Below are 26866 nucleotides of genomic sequence, written 5' to 3'. Positions count from 1 at the left end.
ACCCCAGACCGTCCAAGGTCCTTTCTGTGTGGAGTTTGCTTGTTCTCCCTGTTTCTGTGTGGGTTTGCTACAGGCATGCATGTTAGGGTTAATACTCCTGTTTGTGTCCCTGACCAAGGCAATGGAAAGAAGAACTGGAATTGGTCCCTGGGCGCTGCAGCTGCCCACTGCGCCTATACCATAGGATGGGTTAAATGCAGACGACAAATTTCATTGTAACCAAACAAATGTACAATGACATAATAACGTTGCTTTCTTCTTAACTACCCTCTTGTCAAAATCACGCCACCTACCAAGCCAGTTGCCTGTGACATAATGATTAAGTTTTCATATTGACAACGAAAACAAATGTATCTCTCCAATAACGGTTTTTGTGAAAGCCAAGGGGTATCAAAGGGTGTCACTTGGTCAAGTGTATTATAACCCTCTAAAAATAATTCACAGATTTCAGTTTTACAGACCTTTAACACAGTAAAAATTATGAGAACAGCAGATAAGGATGGGCTATGATAAAAGACATGGCATGCTTTTTTTCCCACTTCATCAATGTTTGTTTAGGAAGAGTTTCTCAAGTTTGACCGATTAGCGACTGCTGGGAATTGGATTTTGTAAGTACTAACCTGGGCGAGGGACAGGCTGCAACGCTGGAGTCTGGGCCTTCCTGGCAGATGCTCCTTCCTGGGGAACACACACACATACACCCGAGTCATTTACAGAAAACACCATTTGTCCTTTGTTGAAAAAGAAAGTGTGCTGTACTACCATGATGCATAAGTATTCTCAGTCATCTAAAAGCTCTAAACCAGACAGACAAGAGGGCGAAGACACATGCAGCCTATTAAAAGTCACAACCCACTGGCCAAGTGAAGTCTACAGTGAGAATGTAGATAAAGCTTCAACACTTGAGGTGTGAGTGTGGTTTCACTCAAACGCAACTCTTGTTTCATATTCATGAGGTTTCTCCTTATGAAAGATGCAGGTTTGCAAGCCATAGCTGTAACCTGGACATCTTTCACTTTCCCGTCAGGACAATGCAGATTTCCTTCTGCAGAGCAGGTGAGCCCATATATGTGTGCATGCACAGGTAAAATAAAGGGGGCCGTTCTGAGGGTCACAGTCTAGTAGTGATCAATCATCCAATGACATTATCACAAGTTAGAGCGTTGACTCACAGATGAGCCTCAGAAAAACATACTGCCAAGGACGACTCATGGCCGACACTGAGAGCACCCTGCCAATACAAGGTGCTCTCATATTCAGTACTGTCAAGAGTTAAACTGGGAACAAGCTTTGACACAGACAAGTTAATAAGTAGCATATGGCTTGGCCAGAACGTGCTATTTTGTTAAACCAGTTTTTCAAAGACTACTGAATTCTTGAAAATGTCTTGTCTTTCTTATTTAAGAAAGCTGTAGCCTTGAGAATTTGTGTCAACAATTTGGATGCTGACTGAAAGCATTCAAACTCAGCAAGCTTTAGCTTAGGTATCGATTACCAGAATCCCCAAAAAAGGGGAAGATTACTATGAAACAAGAGCCAACTGGAAGTTTAACATACTTCACATGATCTAAATCATTTAAGCAATTTTTTTCAACAGTCAAAAAATGGAACAGTGTGTGACTATTTAATGAGATTCATTTAAACTGTTGTCGAGCATCGACACTTTAATAAGCCTAGCCTCCATGCTGTCCATTGATGCCAGCAAAATCAATTTCCCCTTTATCCAAACAATAGACATTTAGATAGCATCAACAGATTGAGTTTGAGAGGATCCCTTTTGCGCATCTTGTCACTACTTTCAGCAATATCACAATAAGAATATCTAAACAACAGTCATCGTCACATACTAGTGTTTCTATATCCTCACAATCCAACCCATTTTCCCTTGTGCGGTTACCAACAGCTTATGGGGGTCTTTAAGCTATAGTCATACTGCAGCAGCTTAGGGAAAATCAGCGGTATTCTCTCACCACTAATACTATCCACACAATACGTGCTTTGCAATACAGCGATGCATGAACATGCATGCACACGCACACACACACACACACACACACACAAACAAAAGTATGTGGACACCCCTTCTAATGGAAATCAAGCACACAGCCACGCAATCTCCATAGACAAACATTGGCAGTAAAATGGGCCATACTGAAGAGCTCGGTGGCACTGTCATAGGATGCTACCTTTCCAACAAGTCAGTTGATCACATTTCTGCCCTGCTAGATTTGCCCAAGTCAATTGTAGGTCTGTTGTTATGCAGTAGCAACGTCTTGGAGCAACAACAGCTCAGCTGTGAAGTGCTAGGCCACACAAGCTCACAGAACAGGACCGCCGAGTGCTGAAGAGTAAAAATCATCTGTCCTTGGTTGCAACACTCACTACAGAGTTCCAAACTGCCCCCGAAAGCAACAACAGCACAAGAACTGTTCACCTGGAGCATCATGAAATGGGTTTCCATGGCCAAGCAGCTGCACATAAGCCTAAGATCATCACCATGCGCAATGCCAAACATCAGCTGGAGTGGTGTAAAGAGTCTGGAGCAGTGGAAATATGCTCTGTGGAGTTACGGATCATGCTTCACTATCCGGCAGTCTGACGGACGAATCTGGGCAGGGCTTAATTTGTGCCGGAGCACGCTCCGGGACCTCCCACATTTGGACCGGCACCTATTTGATTGGCTCTGCCACCTCTTTCGTCACTATAAAAATCTGTAAAAACCTTTTCTCTAATATTTAGCGTTATCTGTTCTGTCACTCTACTATTTCCCATTGATGTTTTTCGTAAAACCCTTGTTTTTCCTACATCTGATGCATTTTAAATCAGCTATTTTTTTAAATAGAGATAGAGAGAGAGAGAGAGAGAGAGAGAGAGAGAGAGAGAGAGAGAGAGACATCAATCGCTCAAGTCATGCTGTGCACACGATATTAGACTCAACAACTAGCCGCCTACTCTATAAAAAGCCATTGATTAGAAAATGTCAAAAAGACAGTCGAATTTGTTTAGTTTTTTCAGACCAGCAGGTCAGCCGAACCCAAAGAAAGCCATGGTAATTTCAGAAGACCAACAGGGAAGGGCACGACACAGCACAAGTGTGGCTGCACCTCCTACGAGCAAACATGACGAGCGGGAGGAAAAAGAGGAGTATAACGAGCCAGAGGGCAATCGAAAAAAACTTTTTTTCAAGGTGTACCCCTACATACAGGACGAACGAGCGATAGAACCTTGGACCAGAGGGCGTTTTTCGGAAGCCTGGCAAGGAATCTGGAGAAACGTATGCTAACACAAGGGAAATACCAAACAGGTTACAACAAGTTAATTGATGATTTAGAAGTACTCTTACCACAATATTGGTCGGACGACCCTGAGGCACTGTTTGGGGAAGATCAAGTCGAAAGACTCTGCCAGCAGTTTAGAATCGAAGGCGCGCGGAATGTCATTCGGGCATATAGAGAATATAGGGACAATGGTGGGACATTTGTCCCAGATGGGCTGAAAGACCTCTTGGCAGCAGTCAACACTGTCCCCATCTCAAGTACAGAGTGTGAGAGGGGCTTTTCCCAGATGAACCTACTCTGCACTGCCAACAGGTCATCTCTTCGCACATCCACCATCTCCACGTTACTCTTCCTTTGCCTTGTTGGACCACCGCTCACCCTGTTCAACCCCATTCCATATGTGAGGTCCTGGATTACTAAAGGACATAGAACTACACAGGACACTAGGAATAAACTAAGAAGCAGGGAGGAGGCTGAAGGCTCTATTGATGTTTTGTGGGCTGTTTTGGACAAATAAATAAAAGGTACTTTTTAAAAATTATTTTCCACAGTGTTGTTAATTGAGCCTTATAGTTTTGTGACGGTGATCAATGTATCGGGTCAAATTGCGTAATTCAAGCGCCATAGCCTATATGCATTGTATGCTGGCAAGTTGTTTGATGTTTTTTGCCTAAACACTTGAAAATTTCTTTAGCTCGGCATTAACTTGGAAAACTTTGCTACTATGCGTGTGTCTACTGCCTCATTGTCACGTCAGATTAGGCTAGGCCTGTCTATTTAATAAAAGCAACAACAAAATTATTGGTCGAAAAGCACATGACTATTGCGTAGCTGTTTCAGCATCATGAAAAGCACTGTTTTGTGTATTTTTAAACTGCGTTCCGTGACTTTTTTCTCTCACCCCTAACCTGCCGGAGCAGCACCCTCTCAGTGCTCCGGGACCTCCTCATTTACAAATTAAGCACTGAATCTGGGTGTGGTGGACGCCAGGAGAACGCTACCTGCCTAGTGCCGACTGTAAAGTTTGGTGAAGGAGGAATAATGGTCTGGGGCTGTTTTCACGGTTTGGGCTAGGCCCCTAAGTTCGAATGAAAGGCAATCTTAATGCTACAACATACAATAAGTCTAGAAAATTGTGTGCTTCCAATTTTGTAGCAACAGTCTGGGGAAGGCCCCTTCTTGTTTCTCACCGTGTCAGCCTCACAATGCCCCTGTGCACAAAGCGAGGTCCATAAAGACATGGTTTGCCAAGTTTGATGTGGAAGAACTTGACTGGTCTGCACACAGCCCTTTGCGATGAGTTCTAACACAGACTGTGTGTCAGGCCTTCTCCCCAACATTGGTGCCCGACTTCACTAATACACTTATGGATGAAGGGGAGCGAATCCCAGCAGCCATGTTCCAAAATCTAGTGGAAAGCCTTCCCAGAAGTTTGGAGTTTGGGTGTTACTTGTGTGTGTGTGTGTGTGTGTGTGTGTGTGTGTGTGTGTGTGTGTGTGTGTGTGTGTAGGGAGAGAGAGAGCGAGTGAGAGTGAGAGAACGAGAGCAAAAGCGAACATAACCCATGACTTTAAGCAGGTACAATAAAAGCTAAAATAATACTGTCAACTTACTGTGTTTCATCAGGCTGTGAGCACAAAGAACTAAAAGAGAGCTCAACAACTGTATACACTGAAGGCATGTTTGGCTGTACATTACACAGCTAAACATGCTTGCATTTGTGACACACCCACCAGGCAGCCAACAGCTAGCAAAGAGGGTGATTTGCTTCGCTGGCATGTCAATATACCACAATAAAGAGCTGTGTGGTTTATCTAAACAACTTTGGTATGCAGCATAAATTACACATATATAAGTTTCATAAAGACCCAAAATAAGAAGTGAATATAACAGCTTGAACAGGACTTTTTTTCTGGGTATGCAGAGTGAAAAACACAACAATTACTACAGTTACAAATGTCACTGGAGAAAAGTTGTAAGGTCAAGTGCAGTCGCTTCAGTCTCACATTGAACAATCAGCAGCTCTCAAGGAGACAGGACCAAACAGCTGACCTGACGACATTTTTCACCATCCCTTCGCCAAAAACAGAAATGGACACATCCTTTCTTCCTCTTTCTCAGAGATGGGTGTGAATACAAATGGGCCAGGAGCCCAAACCCCTCCCCGTCTCACAGAGCAGGCAGCAACAGCAGAGGCGGCAGGCAGACCCAGAGAGCATACCATCTCTAAGCTTGGAGCCGTCCATCAGACCCAACACATAACACAGCCTCCTACTCCTCTCCACCCCCTACCCACCCCCTTCCAGCTTTACCTCTGAAGCACAGAAGGCAGAGCGACAGCACACAGCAGAATGTTGCGGTAGATGGGAAAGGGTGGGAGGGAGAGAAAAAGAGTGCCAAGAAAAAAAGATGCAAAAGATTGCAAAGCGCGGGGGAGGGGCATGTGTGTGCGTGCGCGCGTGTGTGTGACGGGTATGAATGGGAGCGTGTGAAGCGGAGATAAAACTGGATGCAACGAGCGATATGAGGCTGAACACAAAACGAAAGGGTGAGGAACAAAAGAAGAAGCGATGAGAAGCTAGGGCACACCAAGAACCTTCCACAGACCATCTCTCTGGCCTGCGTCGACAAACGAGGAACTAACCAGAGGACAGTAAAAGGGACCAAGGGCTTCACTAAGACTGTCAGCTATTGTCCCGCATCTGCCTCTGCCCAGAAGCAGCAGCAGCAGCAGCAAAAGCAGCTCCAAGCCTCCAGGAACAATGCACCATGGCGGATGGAGAGCCTGCCAACACCAGAGCGCGGCAACATGTTCTGACTATGCGCGCGCACACACACTCACAAACACATACGTGCATTCTGGCAGAGAGACACATGTGCTTGGAGGACTGTGGGTAATATTTAACCTACCGAAAGACACGCTCTCTGAATGACAATCCCAAATGTAGGTATGACCGTTCCAACGACAATTCCAGCCGCACGAGCAGGAGAGAATCCGACACCCGTTGCAGAGGACATGAGCCATCGAGCCAGAGCCGGACATACAAGCCGAAGCAGTGTGTTTGAGCAGACAGTACAGTAGGAACCCAAAGGAAAAGGTTACACTATAAATAACCCATAAGGACAGGGTAAACTGCGAAGGGTGCAATATACCACACTGAAGATGATCCGAGTCAAAACAGGTGTGTATATGTGAAAGCTTAGACTCCAAACTCATATCAAGGTAACATTGGCTTCAATTGCAGTGTACAGTACAGATATTGTTCGCACAAAAGAAAACTGTCGCCAGGAGAGAACGGTTTGCTACTAAAGCTATTTTTGTTCAGATTTTTTAATCCATCTATTTGCCTTGATACGGCTTATTGTCATAGCCGTTGATAGATCCATGCAAGCCCAACATAAGTCTTTTCAGTGCTTCTGTTAGCTCTCACAAACAGCTCTTTGTCTTCTGGGGGTTCTTTAAGAGGGTAGTGTGTAATTCAGTAGAATGCAGAAGGATATGTCACTTCAGGGGGCTAGCTACCCACAAACAGAAGTGGCCATTCTAAACCATTCCTTATCCAGATTGCGTGCCCTTAACCAGGGAACGCAGAATATGTAAGAGGCTGCTTAATACACCCCAGCTCTGAAAGCAATCAAAGGCACTATTCTTCCTTACAGTGGCAAATACTTGAACATTTATGTCCTGAAACAAAGATTAGACAAAGGCTGGACAGTTCTTTTAGTTTCATTTCTTTTTTTGGTAAGCATCAGTAGGGCTTTCTCATGGTCTTAACGCTTGTACTTAGTTGCTAATAATACTCAAGTGTATTTCACACAGCAGTCACATCAGCAAATTAACTTTTTTTCCATTTAGGTCAGGATCACAGACAAATGCCTCTGTGAAAAATGTCACAAAAACCCTCCATTTAATCTTGACAACACAAAAACTACCCTTTTACATTTTGTCCTAATCATATTTCCCAGCATTAAACCATCAGTCAAATGAAACTATGACTAATCATACTCCCTTTTTACTTCATGGCTGACTATGGTGCGTTGTTCTGAATTTGTACTAAAAAAAAAAAAGGTGAAAATAAATTTGAATAGCACCACAGAGGGTGTTTATGGGCACTAAGCTTTAACTTATAACTGGTGATTAAACATGATAACCATCTAAATTAATATATAAATTCATATATTTTAAGTAGAGCCCAACCGATGAATTGGCGTGCCGATATTATCGGACAATATGAGCTACTTGCAGATAAATCGGTATTGACATTTATAACAGCCGATAAATGACAATTAAAGCAACGGAGAGAAGGAAGATTGTCGAACAGTTGCACACTTGTGTTTAGAATGCCACAAATCACAACACTCAGCTGGCCCAAGCAGAGTCGAGCAGAGTAGACTGTGGTGAAGTTACTTTTAAGTTGGATATTCAACAGACAATTCACTTCGGATCCAGCGGCTTCCCCCGTAGTTAAGAGCGAGTGCTCAGAGGTGAGCTAACTAGCCCCTTACTGTCAACACTGGGTGAAACCAACTAAGAAGAAGCCGCTGGATCCAGAGTGAATGTCTGTCGAGTATCCAACTTAAAACTAACTTCACCATGGTGCAGAGTGGCCCACAATGGAGATCATCTGTGTTCATGATAAGCTGATAATTGTCATGTGAAATACATTACTTAAATAATAATAAATCTCCCTAATCACTTCTCTTCACCTAAATAAGCCTGACAACATTCATGTCAGCCATGCCTGGTTTTGCTGCAGTAACGTGAAAGCTGGTATTGTCGGTCAAACAGCATCCCTGTGACCCTGAGAGCAGGATAAGTGGTTTGGACAATGGATGGATGGATGGACGGTTACTGTAGTTGAGTGGTCTAGACTAAGCTGTTGACAAACTTGATTGTAGGTTTATTTATGAAAGAGTGAGGCAGTTGTAGTGAGTAGACAAACAACAGTCCTACCATTTCTACCTCGTCACTTCTAAAACTTCTCTGGCAACATCGCTTACAGCAGCTTATAACGCTGTCCATTGCTCAATTAGTTTACACACAAAGCTAGCTAATGCCATCTTTATCAGTGCAAGACTGCTAATGTTAATGAGTGGTTAAAACTATAGCGTTTAACTTCTGTCTAAATGAAGCAACGATAAATATAGCTGCGACTCACGTCTGTAGTTACAGTCGGTGCATTGGAAAATATTGAAGCAGAGGGGACACGTATATAAACGTAAAAAGCGTGAGCTAAACAAGTATCTAACATGGTAGCCAAACAAAGTTATCCAGCTTCTCTTTCAAACTACTACTACTACTTTCGGCTGCTCCCGTTAGGGGTCGCCAAAGCGGATCATCCATTTCCATTTCTTCCTGTCTTCTGCATCTTCCTCTGTTACACAGACTTCTCTTTCAAACATGTAGTGTGAAATCCAAAAATCCAAAGTCCTCATTGCAGACCGTCATGTAGTATTCGATGTATTCAACAGCAGCGTTTACTCTATATCACTGTATCAGTTTACTGCATAGTTTAAGATGGGTTAGAGTTAGGTAGTATTTATGACAATGAAATAAGTTTATTTTTACACTGCATTATGTCATGTTATCTTGGTGAGGACTCATAACTACACATAACAAATGTTAGGGAAAATCATTGTTTAACGTGTTTAAAAAACATCGGTGATATATCATTATCCGATTTTTGAATCCTCAGAGATCGAAATCGGTATCGGTCTTAAAAATCCTATATCGGTCGGGCTCTAATTTTAAGTATTGGTGATGAAGTTGGCACAGAAATATATATAAAAAAAAACCAGCAGTTGGCAAGCACATAAGAGATATGTGAATTAGATGAACAGTTTATTTTAGAATAGAAAGGTCAAACTACAGTTCAGGTGTTGTAATGGTGCTGCTAATATTAATGGGCCTGTTGGATATAGGTGTGCCAGAGAACTAGCATTGACAGGACTATGGACAATAGTTAGTGCTGGCTGTGTCTGTCTGTCTGTCTGTCTGTCTGTCAATGCTGATAGGTGTGGTGGCACACCGAAATCAAACAGACCCAAAGTTAATTTTATTAGCTGCAGCTGAGTTTATCCAGGCATGTTTTTAACCTTAAGATACTTTTTAACCTGTAGCTGTCAGCAGAATCACTGAACTGGTGAAGGTCTAAGTTATTCTTTAAGGGCAAAATTATTTCAGCACTGATACAAAAGGGAAAAAAAATACAACTGATGCAATTTCTGATTTTACTATGAACATGTCACACTTGAGATTGATTGCGATGTTAAATGGGGTTTTCTCCATTTCCTAGATACAAAGAGTCCATGTTGCAGAACATTCAACGTCACAGCTAGCCTGCGCTTCAGGGCTGCTTCGTCCGATAATGACAGTGATTTACAGTGACACACATGGAAGTGCAACATCAACACATAACACCCTTGAGAGAGCTACCACGCACGCACATGCCACACTGTTCCCTGGGATCAAGAATTGGTTGGAGGTTTTTTGCAACTGACCCGACAAATGTGATCACTGTCTGAGTAAATCAGTAGTGTCATATTGCCTCTGGACACCATGCAGTGGAAACGACGCCACTGCTGTTCACACATCGCAGGACTTGTATATCTCCTCGCACTGCTGGGGGTGCTGGCTTTTGTGGTCCATCAGGACTGGCTACCCGGACTCACAGGTGCATTGTGGCAGAGAGGGCATCCTATGGACTACAGGGGTGAGGGATTACACACTACCAAGGCCAAAGGGAACACAAGCTCTGGACAGGCTCTTTGGAGGTTTGTTATTGTTCCTCAGCCAACCTTTATGTCTGATGCCAACACCAGCTCCCAGCAGGAAGAGGGTGACTCCTCCCCTCAGGCAGAGACAGGTCTTGAGAACTCTCTGGCAGCCAACACTAGCCAAAGTGAAGAGGGAGGCCCAAGTTACAAACAAACCCTAGGGCCTTACCCTTATATTATAAACGAACCATACAAATGCCCTGAAAGCAAACTAGCGCCATTTCTGGTTTTGCTGATTGCCACTGAAGCTAGGCAAGTGGAGGCAAGGGATGCCATACGGCAGACATGGGGCAATGAGAGCGTTGCTCTGGGCGTAGGATTCATCCGGCTGTTTCTGCTAGGGACAAATAAAGGGGAGCTTGGCCGCTTACAGCAACGGACCCTGGAATCGGAGAGCCTGAGGCACCATGACATCATTCAACAGGACTTTCTGGACACCTACAACAACCTGACCACTAAGACCCTGATGGGAATAAACTGGGTAGCAATGTACTGTCGAAAGGCCAGCTATGTCATGAAAACAGACAGTGATATGTTTGTCAATACGGAGTACCTTGTTCACAAGCTGCTCAGGCCTGAACTGAAACCCAAGAAGGACTATTTCACAGGTAATAACATGAGAGGCTTTGCGCCCAACCGGAATAAAAACAGTAAGTGGTATATGTCCCCTGAGTTGTACCCAAGTGAGAAATATCCCACTTTCTGCTCAGGGACAGGTTATGTGTTCTCTGGGGATTTGGCCACAAAAATTTACAGAGCTTCCCTAGGCATCCGGCGTCTGCATTTAGAGGATGTGTATGTTGGGATATGTTTAGCCAAGCTACGGATAGAGCCCACACCACCACCCAATGAGTTCCTGTTCAACCACTGGCGGGTGTCTTACTCCAGCTGCAAGTACAGCCACCTGATAACATCACATGGGTTTCGTCCTAATGAACTCATTAAATATTGGAATCACCTGCAAAGCAACAAGCACAACGCCTGCATCAACTCACTGAAAGACAGGATGGGCAAACATCAACAGAGCAGATCGAATGGAAAGAGGCCTGTGTCATGACTTACGAGATTGAAATACAACTTGATGTCAGGTCACAAGATCTGGCTCACAATTGAAAAAAAATTGTTTTTTTGGAGATACTCAAGATTGACATCTATACATTTTCCCCATGAACTTGATACCAACAGAGTACTGTTTTTTGAAAATGAAACAATGTATATTTTCTATCTGTTTATTCACATAAAACTAAAAACAAATGTGTTTTATAGAGGACTGTTTAATTGAAATGATTGTCCATAGGAAAATTGTTTTTAATGTCTGAAGAAGCCACACCGAGTTAATGTATTCAGGATATATTTTAAGTGAGTAAGAAATGATGTGGCTTTAAAAGAGGTACCAAGGGTAGTTTTGTAAAAATACAGGGTCATGGGCATGCTCAAAAATACTGTTGATAGGTAATGTTAGTGCCAATAAAAAAGTTAAAAATCTATGTAAAGTGGCTAATGTAGTCATTCCTTCAGAATGTCACCTTGAATCAAGAAGTCAGTTGGGGTAAAATGGAATTGAGGTATGAACTGCTGTTACATGCTGGCACAGTCTTTCCATGTGTAATTTCTAACTTTTACATCCCTAAAATGTTTGCCAAGTGTTTTAGTTCTTCCAACAACTCCACACTGTGCACTCAAGCTGATGGTCATGAGTAATAACATCATGAATATCATAAAGAAAGGTTAATTGTGATGTGTAAGTAAGCTACAATCCACAGAAGTTCTGATTAGAAAATGGACTTTATCTTGCCTCACTGAAGATGCAATCTCAGAAGAGCAGTTGAAAGTATGTTTCAAGGGTATTTAAATAGCAATGAAACACTAATGCAAAAGTGGACACCACTGAAGATGTCCATTAAGGATGACTGGAGCAGTGTGTTCCACAATGTTGTTCCCACTGTGTGCCACCCCATGTACTTCATTTAGCTTTGCTGGTCTAGTAAGGAGGACCCTTGGCCAACATTTCTTTTGGCATAGGGTTAAATCTGCTGTGGTAGTATTGTACATCTTGTGTGTATCAGTTTACTGGTAAATCTAACAAAAAAAATATCCCTCTAGCTCATTTGCACCCTATACCCACAACTGAGGAGGCATTTGAGAGAATCCAACTGACTGTATTGCTGCTCTCCCAATTACCAAATCAGGAAATTGGTACTTGTTGACCACCATGTGTGTAGCCACTTGCTTTCCAGAAGCATTTCTTTGTGAACGATCACAGCCAGAGTTATATCCAAGGCCCTGATTTGGTTCTTTTTAGTGTTTACTCAGCCAAAAGATCATCATCTTGTAGACAACATCTCCCTGACCTGGCAAACACGTTAATTAACAGGAGTCATCCAGCTATGGCCAAATAAACTCCGCTTCAGTGATACACTGAGGGGGTATTTATAATTTTTATCATTTCTTTAAACCCTTCAGACATATGTTAAGTATTGTGTTAAAAATATCATACATACTACAAAAGTATGCAAGTCTTTCCCTTGACTCTTGCAATTTAAATCTATAAAAAATTAGAAAAGAGCATTTGTATTACATTTTCAGTGTCACTTAAGGTATAGAAAAGACAAAACATCACAACGAAAGTGAAAAATTATTTTGGTTGTGATAATGTTAAAGAATTTGGTATACATACCAAAAGACTGAGAACAATCTTTTGCTCTTGCGCTTTAAAAAAATGTAATATTTACTTCAACATTTTAAGGTGGAAACATTTCACTTTCCACACAGGCACACACTAAAATGACTTTTTTTCTTTCTTCAATTTAATGTAAATCACTAGCTTAGTTAAAAATAAACATTCACTCACACCAGTCTACTACTAATACTTTCAGCTGCTCCCGTTAGGGGTCGCCACAGTGGGTCATCTGTTTCCATCTCTTCCTGTCCTCTGGCTCTTCTTCTGTCACACCAGCCACCTGCATGTCCTCCCTCACCACATCCATAAACCTCCTCTTTGGCCTTCCTCTTTTCCTCTTCCCTGGCAGCTCCATATTCAGCAGCCTTCTCCCATATACCCAGCATCTCTCCTCCACACATGTCCAAACCATCTCAATCTTGCCTCTCTTGCTTTGTCTCCAAACCATCCAACCTGAGCTGCCCCTCTAATATAATTGTTCCTAATCCTGTCCTTCTTCGTCACTCCCAATGAAACTCTTTGCATCTTCAACTCTGCCACCTCCAGCTCCATCAGTGCTGCTGTCTCCAAACCATATAACATAGCTGGTCTCACTACCATCTTGTAAACCTTCCCTTTAACGTGTCTGTGAATGTTCTCATTCATCCAGATCATGGTTATCCAAAGGAATTGAATCAAGTGCAACTGGACTTGGTATATATCCGTGAAGACGTTTCGCCTCTCATCCAAGACTAGACTAGCTTGGTCAGACTAGCTTGGTCTAGTCAGAAAGGCACGAACTGATGAAGCCTCTTGGATAAGAGGCAAAACATCTTCATGGATATATACCAAGTCCAGTTGCACTTGATTCAATTCCTTTGGCTTCCCTTTAACCCTTGCTAGTACCCTTCTGTCGCAAATCACTCCCAACAATCTTCTTCACCCACTCCGACTTGCCTGCACTCTCTTCTTCACCTCTCTTCCACACTCCCCGATACTTTGAACAGCTGACCCCAAATATTTAAAATCATATGCCTTCGCCACCTCTACTCCTTGCATCCTCACCATTCTGCAGTCCTCCCTCTCGTTCACGCATATGAATTCACACCACTCACACCAATAAATAGGCTATTAAAAGCAAACTTTCAATAACAATTAACATTCAAATTTAAGGTAGGCTGTTTAGTTCATTTTTCCCAAACAATGGAAGGGGCAAGGTGCCAGCATGCAGAACATGTTTCCGTGTAGGGTGGCAGCTTGCTCAAATTGGACATGGAGTATCCGCATATCTCCCTATGTGTAACAACTTGAAATGACTAAACATCTATTTACATTTAGATAATTCAGTGAAGAACCCATTTTTATTTAGAAAGCGATCATTATTAATGTGTGCTAGTTCACATATAGGAAATAAGAAGACAAGTATAAAAAAACAGATGGTACAGTATTAACTCTGAGCCTACATGGTTCTAAAACATGATGCATATGGGCTTACAAAGTACACTTCCCTGATGAATATTTATGAAAGCCGCACAAAGGGCTAAATCTAAGCAGTGGAGGAGTCCTGCATAGTAGAATTTTTAATAAATATGGCATTAGAAATTTTATTACCAATGATTGTTATTTTCCTATATTTAACTTGAAGTTTTTATTTTCTTTGATTAAATAATTTTATTGTTACTTATTGAGGTGAAGTGACTGAGTTTATATAGGCCACTAGAAGAACCCCGCTACAATGTAGCGGTTTGGTTATCCACCCGTCTAAATCTCCCTCCTCTTCATCCTGCCAGCTAACCGCCTTCCCCCTGCCCCTAAGCCCCCCCCCACTCCAACTCCCTCCCCCCAAATGCTCAGAATCATCTGAAATGCCGAGAAAAGTGGTTTACCCCCGCCCCACTCCAACTCCCTCCCCCCAAATGCTCAGAATCATCTGAAATGCCAAAAGTGGTTTTTTGCCATTTTTAGACAATGCATATTTTGCATAATTATTTTAATGTTCTGCTATTTTTCTGGTCCTCTCTGGAACAATACCTACCACCTCCAAAAAAATTAGGATCATAAGTGCATTTTTAGAAAAATGCATATTTTGCATAATGCCAAAACATTTCTAAGTCCCAGAAAATTTTTTTTATATAGGTGAAAAAAATCAAAGATGCTCGGAATCATCTGAAATGCTGAGAAAAGTGGTTTTTAGCCATTTTTAGAAAAATGCATATTTTGCACATTTATGCAGAATTATGCATAATTTTAATTTTCTGGGATTCTTCCCTTACTCTCCGAGACAATACTTACCACCTCCAAAAATAATTAGGATCATAAATGCTTTAGTTTTCGGTCCCGCTATCTACACTAACTAACACACACACACACACACACACACACACACACACACACACACACACGCACATTACGAAAATATGGGAGTTGAAGAAGAACCCCGCTACAATGTAGCGGTTTGGTTATCCACCCGTCTAAATCTCCCTCCTCTTCATCCTGCCAGCTAACCGCCTTCCCCCTGCCCCTAACCCCCCCCCCACTCCAACTCCCTTCCCCCAAATGCTCAGAATCATCTGAAATGCCGAGAAAAGTGGTTTACCCCCGCCCCACTCCAACTCCCTCCCCCCAAATGCTCAGAATCATCTGAAATGCAGAGAAAAGTGGTTTTTAGCCATTTTTAGACAATGCATATTTTGCATAATTATGCATAATTATTATAATTATTTTAATGTTCTGCTATTTTTTGGGTCCTCTCTGGAACAATACCTACCACCTCCAAAAAAAATTAGGATCATAAGTGCATTTTTGCAAAAATGCATATATTTTGCATAATGCCAAAACATTTCGAAGTCCCAGAAATTTTTTTTTTATATAGGTGAAAAAATCAAAGATGCTCAGAATCATCTGAAAGGCCGAGAAAAGTGGTTTTTAGCCATTTTTAGAAAAATGCATATTTTGCATATTTATGCATAATTATGCATACTTTTAATTTTCTGGGATTCTTCCCTTACTCTCTGGAACAATACCTAGCACCTCCAAAAAGAATTAGGATCATAAATGCTTTAGTTTTCGGTCCCGCTATCTACACTAACTAACACACACACATTCCGAAAATATATGAGTAGATAAATTGACCTCTATGTTGTCCTAAAAAAAAAATAATAAATTGTTTTTTAAAAAATTCCATCCACCTGTTCCTTTAATGGTTAAGGGTTATATATTCATGAAATTGGAGGTTAAACGTTGACAAAAAAAATTCTGATTTGCCCCAATCCTAATACTTGAGCCCATGCCCTTTACTTGTCAGCTGTAACAATTTTACCAAAACCCCCTCTTTTTTTTAATTAACTTCTGAACACCAGATGACACACAGTCCTGTAACTATAATCACAATTCCCAGTGGTGGGGACTGAAAAAGAATGAACGGTCAAAGGCAGACTAGCAGACTACAGAAATAGACACTTTTTTCCCCTCTCTGTCATCCACCCAGTAAAACAGCTTACCGTCACGGACTTCAGGGTCATGCCATGGTAGGTGCCCATGGTGTCGATCTTGAAGCCCTCCGTTTCTGTAAAGACAGTTTAATGATTGTGAGAGGCAGATTACTAGTGAAATAGAAGCGGTTAGACTCATCGGTGTAAATAATGTGTAAAACAACATCTAGTCAACAAGCTTTTTTTTCAAGCCTTGGATATTCAATACATTTTCCGAATGAATATCCAAATATTTGTTCTACATTGATTACAATCAAAACAAATCAAAGCTGAAGACTAGTGATGGATGAGGAATGCAGCCCAAGTGGTCATTTGTTCCCTTTACGCTGCCTGTAGATAATGCTATGAATCAGTTGACTGCTGACAAGGAAAGGTACACAGTCATCGTTGTCTTCAAGCAGTCAAATTACAAATGAAGCAACACATGCGCACACACACACGGCACCGAGTCACAACCGTGTTTGAGTGGATAGCTTCACCTTTGTTCATATATTGTGACAATAACGTTAAGTTAATCAACGTCATTAAAGCCAGTAGCCTAGCGACATATGCTAACAAATTAGTAGACCTGTGATACTCGACCATGTGCCATGGAGGGCCAAGAGTACCTTGGTTTTTCATCCCAACCTGACTCCATACCAGCCGATTTCACTGATTAGTACACCTTCATATGAAGGGAAGGACTAATAAGTAAAATCAGAAGGTGTGGTGTCTGGTTGGAATAAAAACCTGCGTATTCTTGCCCCTCCGTGGCTGAAATAGACCAAGTGTAACACTGAAATTACACTCCCGACCACGATTTCACTCCTCTTCAACCGAATCCGTATTAAGAACCTCTGCCACCATTTAGGATGCAACAGTCTCATATTCTTTTTTCCAGTACTCTGCTGTTCTCTTCAGTGAAATAAAACCTGTTTTCAAAAAGACCGCGCTAATTTGGATGCCATCTTAATCTACGTTACTGGATAGCTAGACAAGATACTCTACATAAAAATCTAGCATGGCATCGCAGAACACACACCAAAAAAAAACCAAAAGCATCCAAATACTGAAGTTATGTTTGAATACCACCCTGCCAAAAAACTACCCAAATATTAGTCATGAGCTCAAGCCAAGAATTCACTCAATTATACTCAAACAAGTGCGCACACAAGAAAATATGCACATGTGTGCACCAACACTTTAGACTTACCTTCTTTCCCTTTGAATCTCTCCTGATCATATCTGTTGTAGGCAGCTGGGATGGGCTGTTTCCTTATGGACGGGTCCTATATATTCAAAAACAAACAAAAACAAGTATGTACATGTCTTTAGATGCCCCTCCTAGTTACACCTTGGTGGCCTCTACAGACTCACCGTTGCTTGAAAGGGTAAAATGATCATTGACCTTTTCTGGATAACCCTACAGTTAATTTCAAGCTCCATTTCTTTGAGAAATTATACTTTCAAGGAGAGGCATTAATAGACTCTGTGAAATGTCCAAGCCATATACTTAATGAGGTTTATCATGGACAATTTAAATCTTGATAATTAAGTAGACTGAATTCATTTGAAACATCCCAAAAAACTGCTGTATTCCAAGATGATAAATTAGCATTGTGGGCTTTAAAACTGAACCTTGAAAGTATGTGCACAAGCATGTATGTATATGTTAAGACATTTGAATAAACTGCCTTGAGAAGATCAATTGAATTTTGTGCAAGAAAATGTTTATAGGACTCATTTTCTTTTCATAACCAAAAAGACTCAGATGTGACGCCACTGTCCAAAAATAGAACATTATTGTTCATAGGACTCATTTTCTTTTCATAACCAAAAAGACTCAGATGTGACACCACTGTCCAAAAATAGAACATTATTTCCATCTTTAATTAGACAGAGGGACATTTAACCCCACCAGCAACATGTAAAATTTAACAAGTGCAGACTTAGCAGCATCAACATTGCAGCTAAAGCTTACCAGCTGCTTAGTTGAGTATGAGGACCCTTTGATTTCCACTACACGGAAAACATGGACAGAACCGTGGAATGGAGACACAAAAACAGATTTCAGATGTAAATGTGGAAGTACTCGGAGATCCCCCAAGTCTGGGGGATCTCATGAAAAAGAAATTTACTAATGTACAGGTATGTAAAGTAATTTGTCCTTAGACCTATTGCTCTCACTATCGGGCTTCTGTTTCTTTGTGAATGTTCATATCACAGTGTGCACATATTAGCAAACACACATGGGTTTGTTATATTGGATAGAGAAAAGATTGTCAAAACAACCAGCGCCACAAAAGACAGCAATGTCAAAAATAACCTATGAAACATGGCATTAATGGCTAAATTCTGGGCAGAATGTGCAAAGTACCCATTCATATCTGTATAGAGACATGCCTGGCGTTGGAAGGACTCCAATGTTACCAGTGTTGGATGCCAAGAGCTTTTTTGGCTGCTGCCGACAATTTTTCTCCTAGGATGGTTCAGCCTAATATATTATTAGTGACATAAAGGTTAAATTTAGGGTTAAAATATGCTGGGTAAATCTCGTTACCAAACACGTCTCTGTACAAGCGTGGAAGGATACCTCGTGCTTAATATATCGACACTAAGGCAAAAGCACTGATACAGGGAGCTGTGGGATGAGAAAAGGCCCTTTGATTCAATTGAGCTCAAAATGCCATTTTGCTTTTGCTTTTATTATTGTAGATTACGCAAACATTCTTACAATAAAAATGGGTAAAAAGACAAAATTCCTGATTAAAATCAATAAATAAAATCAAAGAGGACAGAAATGGGGGGGGAAATAGAATTTGGCAAAAAATAAACTAAAAACGGGTTTCATAGGGCCCTACATCTGTTGGTGCCCTAATCTGGCTGACTATTTGTTCTCAGTCAAGTAAAACTAACAGACCCATGTTCAGGTCAGTTGTCATTGTAAAGTGTGAAAGCTGCAGCTTAAACACTTGTGTTTCATTTTATACTAAATATTTTGCCAATATCATAAAATTATTTTTACATATAACAATTCTGATTGAGACCAGCATCAAAATAATTCTTTTGGAGTCATCACAACCCATTTGCTAGATTTGTTCATTACTGAATTAAGGTGTATTGTCATTCCCTGGTTTTAGTGTTTTCCAAACCACCGCATCTTTTGTTAGTAAAATGAGAAAGAATGATGAAGAAGCAGGGAGGAGGAGTGACTGTGAGGTATGGGGGCACGATCCATTATGCATTCCATCGACTAGGTAAAATGGAGCGACCGTGTCAGAGTATATTTGCTACAGAAGCTCCCTATCTGATCTGAGTTTTTGGTGAAATGTGTTATCATTTTACAGTTTGTGATAATTACCAAGACAGGAAATCTACTAAGTACACACCCCTAGAATTGTACACTGGGTGTATATTATAACCACTCAGCAGGAGAAGGAGACAAATGTACTATGTAAACTACTGGCAGTCATTAGAAATACTGAGAATATGGCCAGATGTACTGAAATTCACTATGAAAATCGGTAAAAAATAGCCTTTACTTCCATTTTGAGGGGAAAATATCTTTGTTTTTCTCTAGGGTGGGAAAACTGAGTGCCCTGATTTTAAATTCAAAAAAAATCAAGATGGCATCACAAATACTTTGATGGAGGAAATCTATGGTTTCTCTTTCTCAAGAGGTAAAAGGCACATTATGACACTGGCCCCAATTTTCCTTCGTCATATGGGAGCAATAACTATGCCGATACCCCATATTACATGACCGACATGTGGGTTCCAATGTATTAGACCAATAAACTACAAGCACAGTAGAAAGACAAAAAACTGGTGTTGGCCAGCTAAACCCCCTAAGTAAGGTTTGGACTCGACCACCCTCCCTTTCTACCCCATTTTTCACCTTTGAAAATGTGAGTGGGCTGAGGCTGACTACAAAAAGTTTCTTCTTACTCTTCAACATTTACCAGCATTTTTTATGTTACCAAATAGCAAATGCTCAGATAGTTTTTATTTTTTACTTAATAACTTTAATAACTGACGAATACATAACTAACCAACACTCCATGTCACAACAGTTAGAGACCTGCTGGTTAATTAAGTGGGAACTGCTACTGCTGCATACCTGCTATCCCACATGGTCTATTTTTTTGGCCGAATGTGTGTGAAGTAGGTGGTGAATGCCCTCCTTACCACTTGAGTGGCAGTCTGTGTTGGTCTCTGCTCTGGTGCGTGTCCCTCCTCTCTGGCCTTTACAGACTGAAGGATGGCAAAGATGTTTTTGGAGAAGTTCTGCAAATGAGCAAGACATTAAACAATAATATGATAGATTAAAATCTTTATCTTTAAAAAAAATGTGGTCCCTTTACAGGTTTCACTGTTATTTCTACCCAAATGTAAGGCAGCAAAGTTTGTGTTTCTAAACAAAAGTTTAATTGGAAATATTGAACAAAATGTCATGCACGGCATTAACCCTGGAATGTCCAGTTGGATACAAATTAAAAAGGACATCTTGTACTGGACCGTTATGGTGAAGAGGGAACTGAGCCGGAAGGCAAAGCTCTCAATTTACCAGTCAACCTTCATTCCAACCCTAGTCTATGGTCATGAGCTTTGGGTAGTGACCGAAAGGGTGAGATTGTGGATACAAGCGGCTGAAATGAGTTTCCTCCATAGGGTGGCTGGGCTCAGACTTAGAGATAGGCTGAGGAGCTCAGACATCCAGAGGGAGCTCGGAGTAGAGCTGCTGCTCCTTCGTGTCAAAAGGAGCCTGTTGAGGTGGTTCGGGCATCTGATTAGGATGCCTCCTGGGCGACTTCCTTTGGAAGTTTACCGGGGAAAGCCAACTGGGAGGAGACCCCGGGGTAGACCCAGAACTTGCTGGAGGGACTACATGTCCAATCTGGCCTGGGAATGCCTTGGGATCCCCCAGGAGGAGCTGGAGAGCGTTGCTGGGGAGAGCGACGTCTTCAGTGTCCTACTTAGCTCGCTGCCACTGCGACATGACCCCGGAGAAGCAGCTGATGATGAATGAATGAATGAATCTTGGATGCATAGTGGTAATGATAACTACAAAAATATTTTGCACACAAATACATACCTTTGAGGCAATACTGCCATCTACAGGCACTATTCAAACACTCTTGTTAGTAGAGGAATATGGTTAGTAGAGGAATTTCTTCCCCAGGGCAAATAAAATAGAGTGGAATACAGTTCCATTACAAAGCATGTTTGTCTTGATTGTGTGACAAATACCTTGTTTCAATGTATATCCCTTGCACCACTAAGCACATGATAATCACAGTTCTCAAATTGTTCCATTGCCTGTACACACTTGCAAATTCTGTAATCATTATTTCACACTATATAATTTCATTGTGTAATTCAAAATACTCTGTATGCACAAACTGCATAAGTAGACAAAACTGTGCATTCATCAGTTGACAACACTGTTGTGAGATTAATAAAACAAAGTTTTTCTGCAAGTTGCTAAAAAATGACTTGATGTCTTCCGATATCAAGAAAAGGTGGTACATTAGTGAGGAAAAAAAATCTGAAAAATATAACAACTACCTTCACAATCGTATGCGATCAGAAAATTAAACAACCATTGACATAACACTGGACATGCATCAGCCTTTTGGCTTTGTTATGTTATTTTAAAGTATTGTGTTCAAATACTGTGCCGATATACTTCATAACGAGTTGCTGCCGGAAGTGGTGTTGGTGGGCCAGTAGGGGGCAAGCTTCCCTCTGGTCCTAATAAAAACAACAAATATCAAATCCCAATGCCCCAGTGCAGTCACGGGGACACTGTGCTGTAGGAGATGCTGCCCTTCAGATGAGACGTTAAACCGAGGTCCTGACTCACTGTGGTCATTAAAGATCCCATGGCACTTATCACAAAGAGTAGGGGGTTCCCCGGTGTCCTGGCAAAAATTCCAACCTGGCTCTCTCCGTCTGGCCACCTAATCATCTCCCCCGTGTAACTGGCTCAATGATTCCTCCCTCTCCACCTCAAGCTGATGTGTGGTGAAAGTTCTGGTGCAAAATGGCTGCCATGCATCACCCAGGTGGGTACTACACATTGGTGGTGGCTGAAGTGAGTTACCCCCTTCAATGTGAAGCGCTTTGGGTGTCTAGAAAAGCGCTATATAAGTGTAATGATGATGATTATTATCAATATTATTATTATTATTATACACTGCATGCTATGCTACACAGCTCAGTTAAAATGGATAGCTGTACCAAACAGGATTTTGTGTTGGATGTCCTTCAAATATAAATGATGAATTATATTTCAGGTGGAATTTTCCCTTACGAGATGAACTTTGGTTTCATGGAAATACGTTGAGGTTAAATATCACCACACTTGGGATGTGTCTGACCTTTCCGGTGCTCTGGAGAATGGTTGTCCTGGTCCTCCAGACCCTCTCCCTGCTGACAATGTCCCTGGTGACATCCACTTCCGCATCCACAAAGCTCCTCTGCTTCAGAGTGATGTCATCATCCAGGTCAGTTTTAATAGTAGAACGCTTCTTGGCCATGATCTTGGCCTTGATAGCAGCAATCTTCTCCACTGACATGGCCTCAGACAATGATCTGAACACAGGGGCAAAGGCAAAGTTTGTATCATTGAACAGGTGATCATGCAGAGTGCTCATCACAATAGATCCAGCATGGTGGTTTTGCTTGCTTTGGTAGGTGTTAATAATTGATAGTTCCACTACTATTTAGCCCATACTTTAACTCCAGTATGAACACAGCAAGTACTGCTGATGGTGAAATGATTTTACTTTGACATATGAATTTAACTTCAACTAATATGAAGAGCGAGTGATGTAGCAAAACCATGATACCTGATTTGGTCGGTCTGCACAATACCCTCTTTGTGACCTTCCAGACGAGCAGCCAGACGCTCTTTGTCAAGACGAACTCGTTCCTCATCCTGAAGAATACAGAACATTTAGTTCACATGCCACTTAAACTATCCGGACAGCGTATAAAGTCATATCACAATGCAAAAATAATTAACAGCAGTTTTTCTTGGGTTTGATCATAATTCCAAGTGAACTGACAAAAAAAACCGAAAAACCAGCTATTGAGTTGTGCAGGTCAGCAGCTTGTTTTTAGCAAATATAACTGCTATATAAAATGCAACATGATTGACTGATTGATTTAATTGCAGAAATGTTACAAATTACCATTAAGGTTCTGAACTTTGCTGTCAGCGGCTGATTTGGTACAATCTTTTATCTATTTCTCAGAAAAATGAATGTGATGGTCTTGATGCACAAGATCACCACTTGATTTTCTGACAAAAATCAAAATGTGATGGCCTTAATGCACAAGTATACAATGAATCATAAAGATACAAAAAAGACAATTAAATGTGTATTTCCCTGGCCATCTACTTTTTTTTGGGGGGGGGGATTTCCCCCCATTTTTCTCCTACGTTGTACTTGGCCAATTACCCCACTCTTCCGAGCCGTCCCGGTCGCTGCTCTACCTCCTCTGCTGATCCAGGGAGGGTTGCAGACTACCGCATGCCTCCTCCGATACATGTGGAGTCACCAGCGGCTTCTTTTCACCTGACAGTGAGGAGTTTCACCAGGGGGACGTAGCACATGGGGGGGGGGGGAAATCACACTATTCCCCCCAGTTCCCCCTCCTCCCTGAACAGGCGCCCCGACTGACCAGAGAAAGCACTACTGCATCGACCAGGATACATACCCACAGCCGGCTTCCCACCCACAGACACGGCCAATTGTGTCTGTAGGGATGTCCGACCAAGCCGGAGGTAACACGGGGATTTGAACCGGTGATCCCCATGTTGGTAGGTAACGGAATAGACCGCTACGCCACCCGGACACCCTTTGGCCATCTATTTTTATTCCTGGTCTTTCACAAGTAACCATTCCAGGGTTTGTTTAGAAGCAATCAATTGCATCAATTCTCTCAGGTGCAGGATCAGGGAGCCGATTATTGTTATGAAGTTTAAATGGTGTGTTCTGAAAACCCCTAGTTAACCAAACTAAGTAAGTAAACAGGCCAAAGACATTACATTTACCTCAATCCTTGGTTTTTTGGCCTCAGATGATACCTCATCGGCTGCTCTTTTGACTGAGAATGAAAAGAGCAGTTATAATTACACTTTGAAAATTCCTTGAGTAAAAGGTCATTTACGTAGACAACATCTCTTAATGGGAAAACGCAAGAGGTCAGTGGACACTAGTTCACTTGTTGAGTGCTGTGTCATTTATTTTTATGTACAAGCTTTATGTATAAATATCTTTATGTACAAGCTCAATTTCCATTTTTATCAGCTAATGAAAGAAAAAAAAAAGGAAAAAAAACTTAGTAAAAACAGCGGTTGTACCCTACTGGCTGGACCACTAATAACAATTACAAGTCACATAATAAAGGGATAGTTAGCTCTTTCATGGTCCAATGCCAAATTAGATACAAAAATTACCTTGTGTTGGCCTTTGCAAACCAATTTCTATGGGAGCACTTCTGTCAATACTAGTTGAAGTAGCTGTAAATGGAAAGCAAATGGAAACTGCATTAATGACAATGAGAAAAAAAAAGACTGAGCCCTACCACAAGTAGGCCCTTTGACAGGGTTCTTATCAATGAACAATTACTTGATAGAAAATAAACAACCTATCACCGACTATGGTATAACGATAATGACTCAGCTCACTCTCAATTCAAGAAGGCCTTTGCTTCTGAAAGCATTTGCATTTTTAAAAAACAGTATTGGTACAACACTTTTCATGAAAAAAACTTCAAGCCGCACATATGAACCATTATAGGAATTGACAAAATTTACTTCAGTCAACAGTGGTTGGGCCACCAGATAGAACCAGCAAAACTTACTCTATCATGGGCCAACCAGAATGAAGCTCTGCTTGGTGTAACAAATATAGTATATTAACACAAGACAGTAACAGACTTATACTTAGTTAGCGAGCAGTGATTGGTTCACCAGAAAGGATAGAAGCATCAAAGATAGTCAACTAGCAAATGATAGTAATTTAAAGGGAAGCAGGAATCTTTAATATTTCCACTTTAATTAACGGAGAATAATGCATTCAACTAAACTGACTACTATGGCACGCATAAAGCCATACTTAAAACAACTCTAAAAACTCGCTAAGTGTGAGATCTGAATGATTGTACATAGTTTAATCATATAAAGAGAGTGGTTGTTCCAAAAACTACTTACAACTCTCTCCATTTAGGTATGACAGCAATCCCTTTCGATCAGGTCTTCTGACAACTGGAATGTTCTCTGTCTAATGAAAACATGTCAACATATTAAACACACTATGCCAAGACAATTCCAAATGAATTTTGAAGACTTTGTGAATTGGATCAATTCAGAAACTAACCAAGGGCCAAAGGTGAGATTCATACAAGGGTTTATGCTTAGTTTTGAGATGTGACAGGGAAAAGGTATGAATGATAACTATTCCATGTCACTTACTGCAGCCCTTCGCACATAGGATGGATGGGGGAGATGCACATTGTTGAGCAAGAACAAAATTGAGTCTAAAGTATAGTACTCCTTGGGCTGCCCCTCCTTTCCAGTTCTGTGGGTAGAAACACAAAAAAGTCCCTAAATTCAAGCAAAGATGTGTTCCAACTGTCAAATTCATAATGTCCATGTATATGCCTTTGTCCAATATACAAACAAATTGTTTGTATCCGACAAATAAATTAATATGAATGATAATATGAATTAATATGAAACCACAAGAGTAGCCAATGGATGAAGTTTCTACGTCCAGGCATGATATGATCAACTCATCAAATCATGTCATCCCCGAATTAACATGACAATACGGAACTACAACTTGGTTTGTCAATACACTTATCAGAGTTCACTTTACCTCCAACACGAACAAAGTTTGAGAACGGCGAAAAACACATTGTAAACGGAAGGTTATGGCCATCATGGTCATAGATACCGCAAAGATGAGAATTTTCAAGGAAACTATTCCGGGATCCGTTATGAAATAACTTAAACGATGCTAACTGACTAGCATCACAACGCAAGATAGAAAACGCGAATCAATAAACTTCGTCCTAACTTTGCAGGCAGATTGTTTCCATCCACATTGCATAACAATAGAACCATGGCGAACTAAAGTTAAGATATAAATTTAATACAAAGCGAGTGTGTTAAATCGCTTCAGTGCTATTTATGAACTATAACGAGAGCAGGAGTTGGGTTAGCAATGAAGTGTTTGCTAGCCAGCAAGCCAACCGCCACTAGCACCACAAGGCAGAGAGATTAGCTTTTAGTTGCGGGCCTGCGAGAAGCGACCAGTATATCGATTCAACATAGACATACCCCCAAATTATGTAGTTGGTCTTGACATTTTTTGGCCAGGAGAACTCTCCAAATATAACTTCATCCCCCTTGGCGACAATTTCCTTTTTCTGAATGTTGTACTGCCGAAGAACACTCAATACGTCCGCCATCTTCACTAATGTTTAGTGTGGAGTGTTTGCAAAGCCCCCAGTTATCAACATCATGTGGCCTCGCAGGATGCCTGATTTCAAAGAAGTTACATTTCGGTCAATTTCTCCATAAAAGTAGACCACCCCGTTATTGTACACATTAGAACAAAATTATTTAATTATATTCCACTGCTTTGTTGGAGAAATCTCTCAGC

The 26866-nt window shown here is 41.2% G+C and overlaps 2 protein-coding genes across 2 annotated transcripts in view; one reads left to right on the top strand and one right to left on the bottom strand.

Moving 5' to 3' along the window:
* Positions 1 to 26679, bottom strand: part of cdc73 (cell division cycle 73, Paf1/RNA polymerase II complex component, homolog (S. cerevisiae)) — a 42745-nt gene extending 16066 nt beyond the window's left edge. Inside the window, exons 1-11 of the mRNA XM_056293036.1 lie at positions 26542 to 26679; positions 25672 to 25777; positions 25411 to 25480; positions 24655 to 24717; positions 24250 to 24302; positions 23039 to 23127; positions 22568 to 22781; positions 20373 to 20471; positions 17398 to 17473; positions 16215 to 16279; positions 621 to 678 (exon numbers count right to left, since the gene is read on the bottom strand). Of these exons, the coding sequence (XP_056149011.1) occupies positions 621 to 678; positions 16215 to 16279; positions 17398 to 17473; positions 20373 to 20471; positions 22568 to 22781; positions 23039 to 23127; positions 24250 to 24302; positions 24655 to 24717; positions 25411 to 25480; positions 25672 to 25777; positions 26542 to 26672 (1024 nt within the window). The 5' untranslated portion in view covers positions 26673 to 26679. The remainder of the gene's footprint in view (positions 1 to 620; positions 679 to 16214; positions 16280 to 17397; positions 17474 to 20372; positions 20472 to 22567; positions 22782 to 23038; positions 23128 to 24249; positions 24303 to 24654; positions 24718 to 25410; positions 25481 to 25671; positions 25778 to 26541) is intronic.
* On the top strand, positions 6439 to 11529 carry LOC130123753 (beta-1,3-galactosyltransferase 2-like). Its single transcript, XM_056293037.1, has 2 exons — positions 6439 to 6460; positions 9575 to 11529. Exon 2 carries the CDS (start codon positions 9838 to 9840, stop codon positions 11110 to 11112), a length of 1275 nt encoding a protein of 424 aa, XP_056149012.1. The 5' UTR covers positions 6439 to 6460; positions 9575 to 9837; the 3' UTR covers positions 11113 to 11529.
* Positions 26680 to 26866: the final 187 nt, after the last annotated feature.

This window comes from Lampris incognitus, chromosome 14 (assembly GCF_029633865.1).
Source record: "Lampris incognitus isolate fLamInc1 chromosome 14, fLamInc1.hap2, whole genome shotgun sequence".
In the NCBI taxonomy this organism is placed as follows: Eukaryota; Metazoa; Chordata; class Actinopteri; order Lampriformes; family Lampridae; genus Lampris; species Lampris incognitus.
This window is presented reverse-complemented; position numbering and strand designations above follow the sequence as displayed.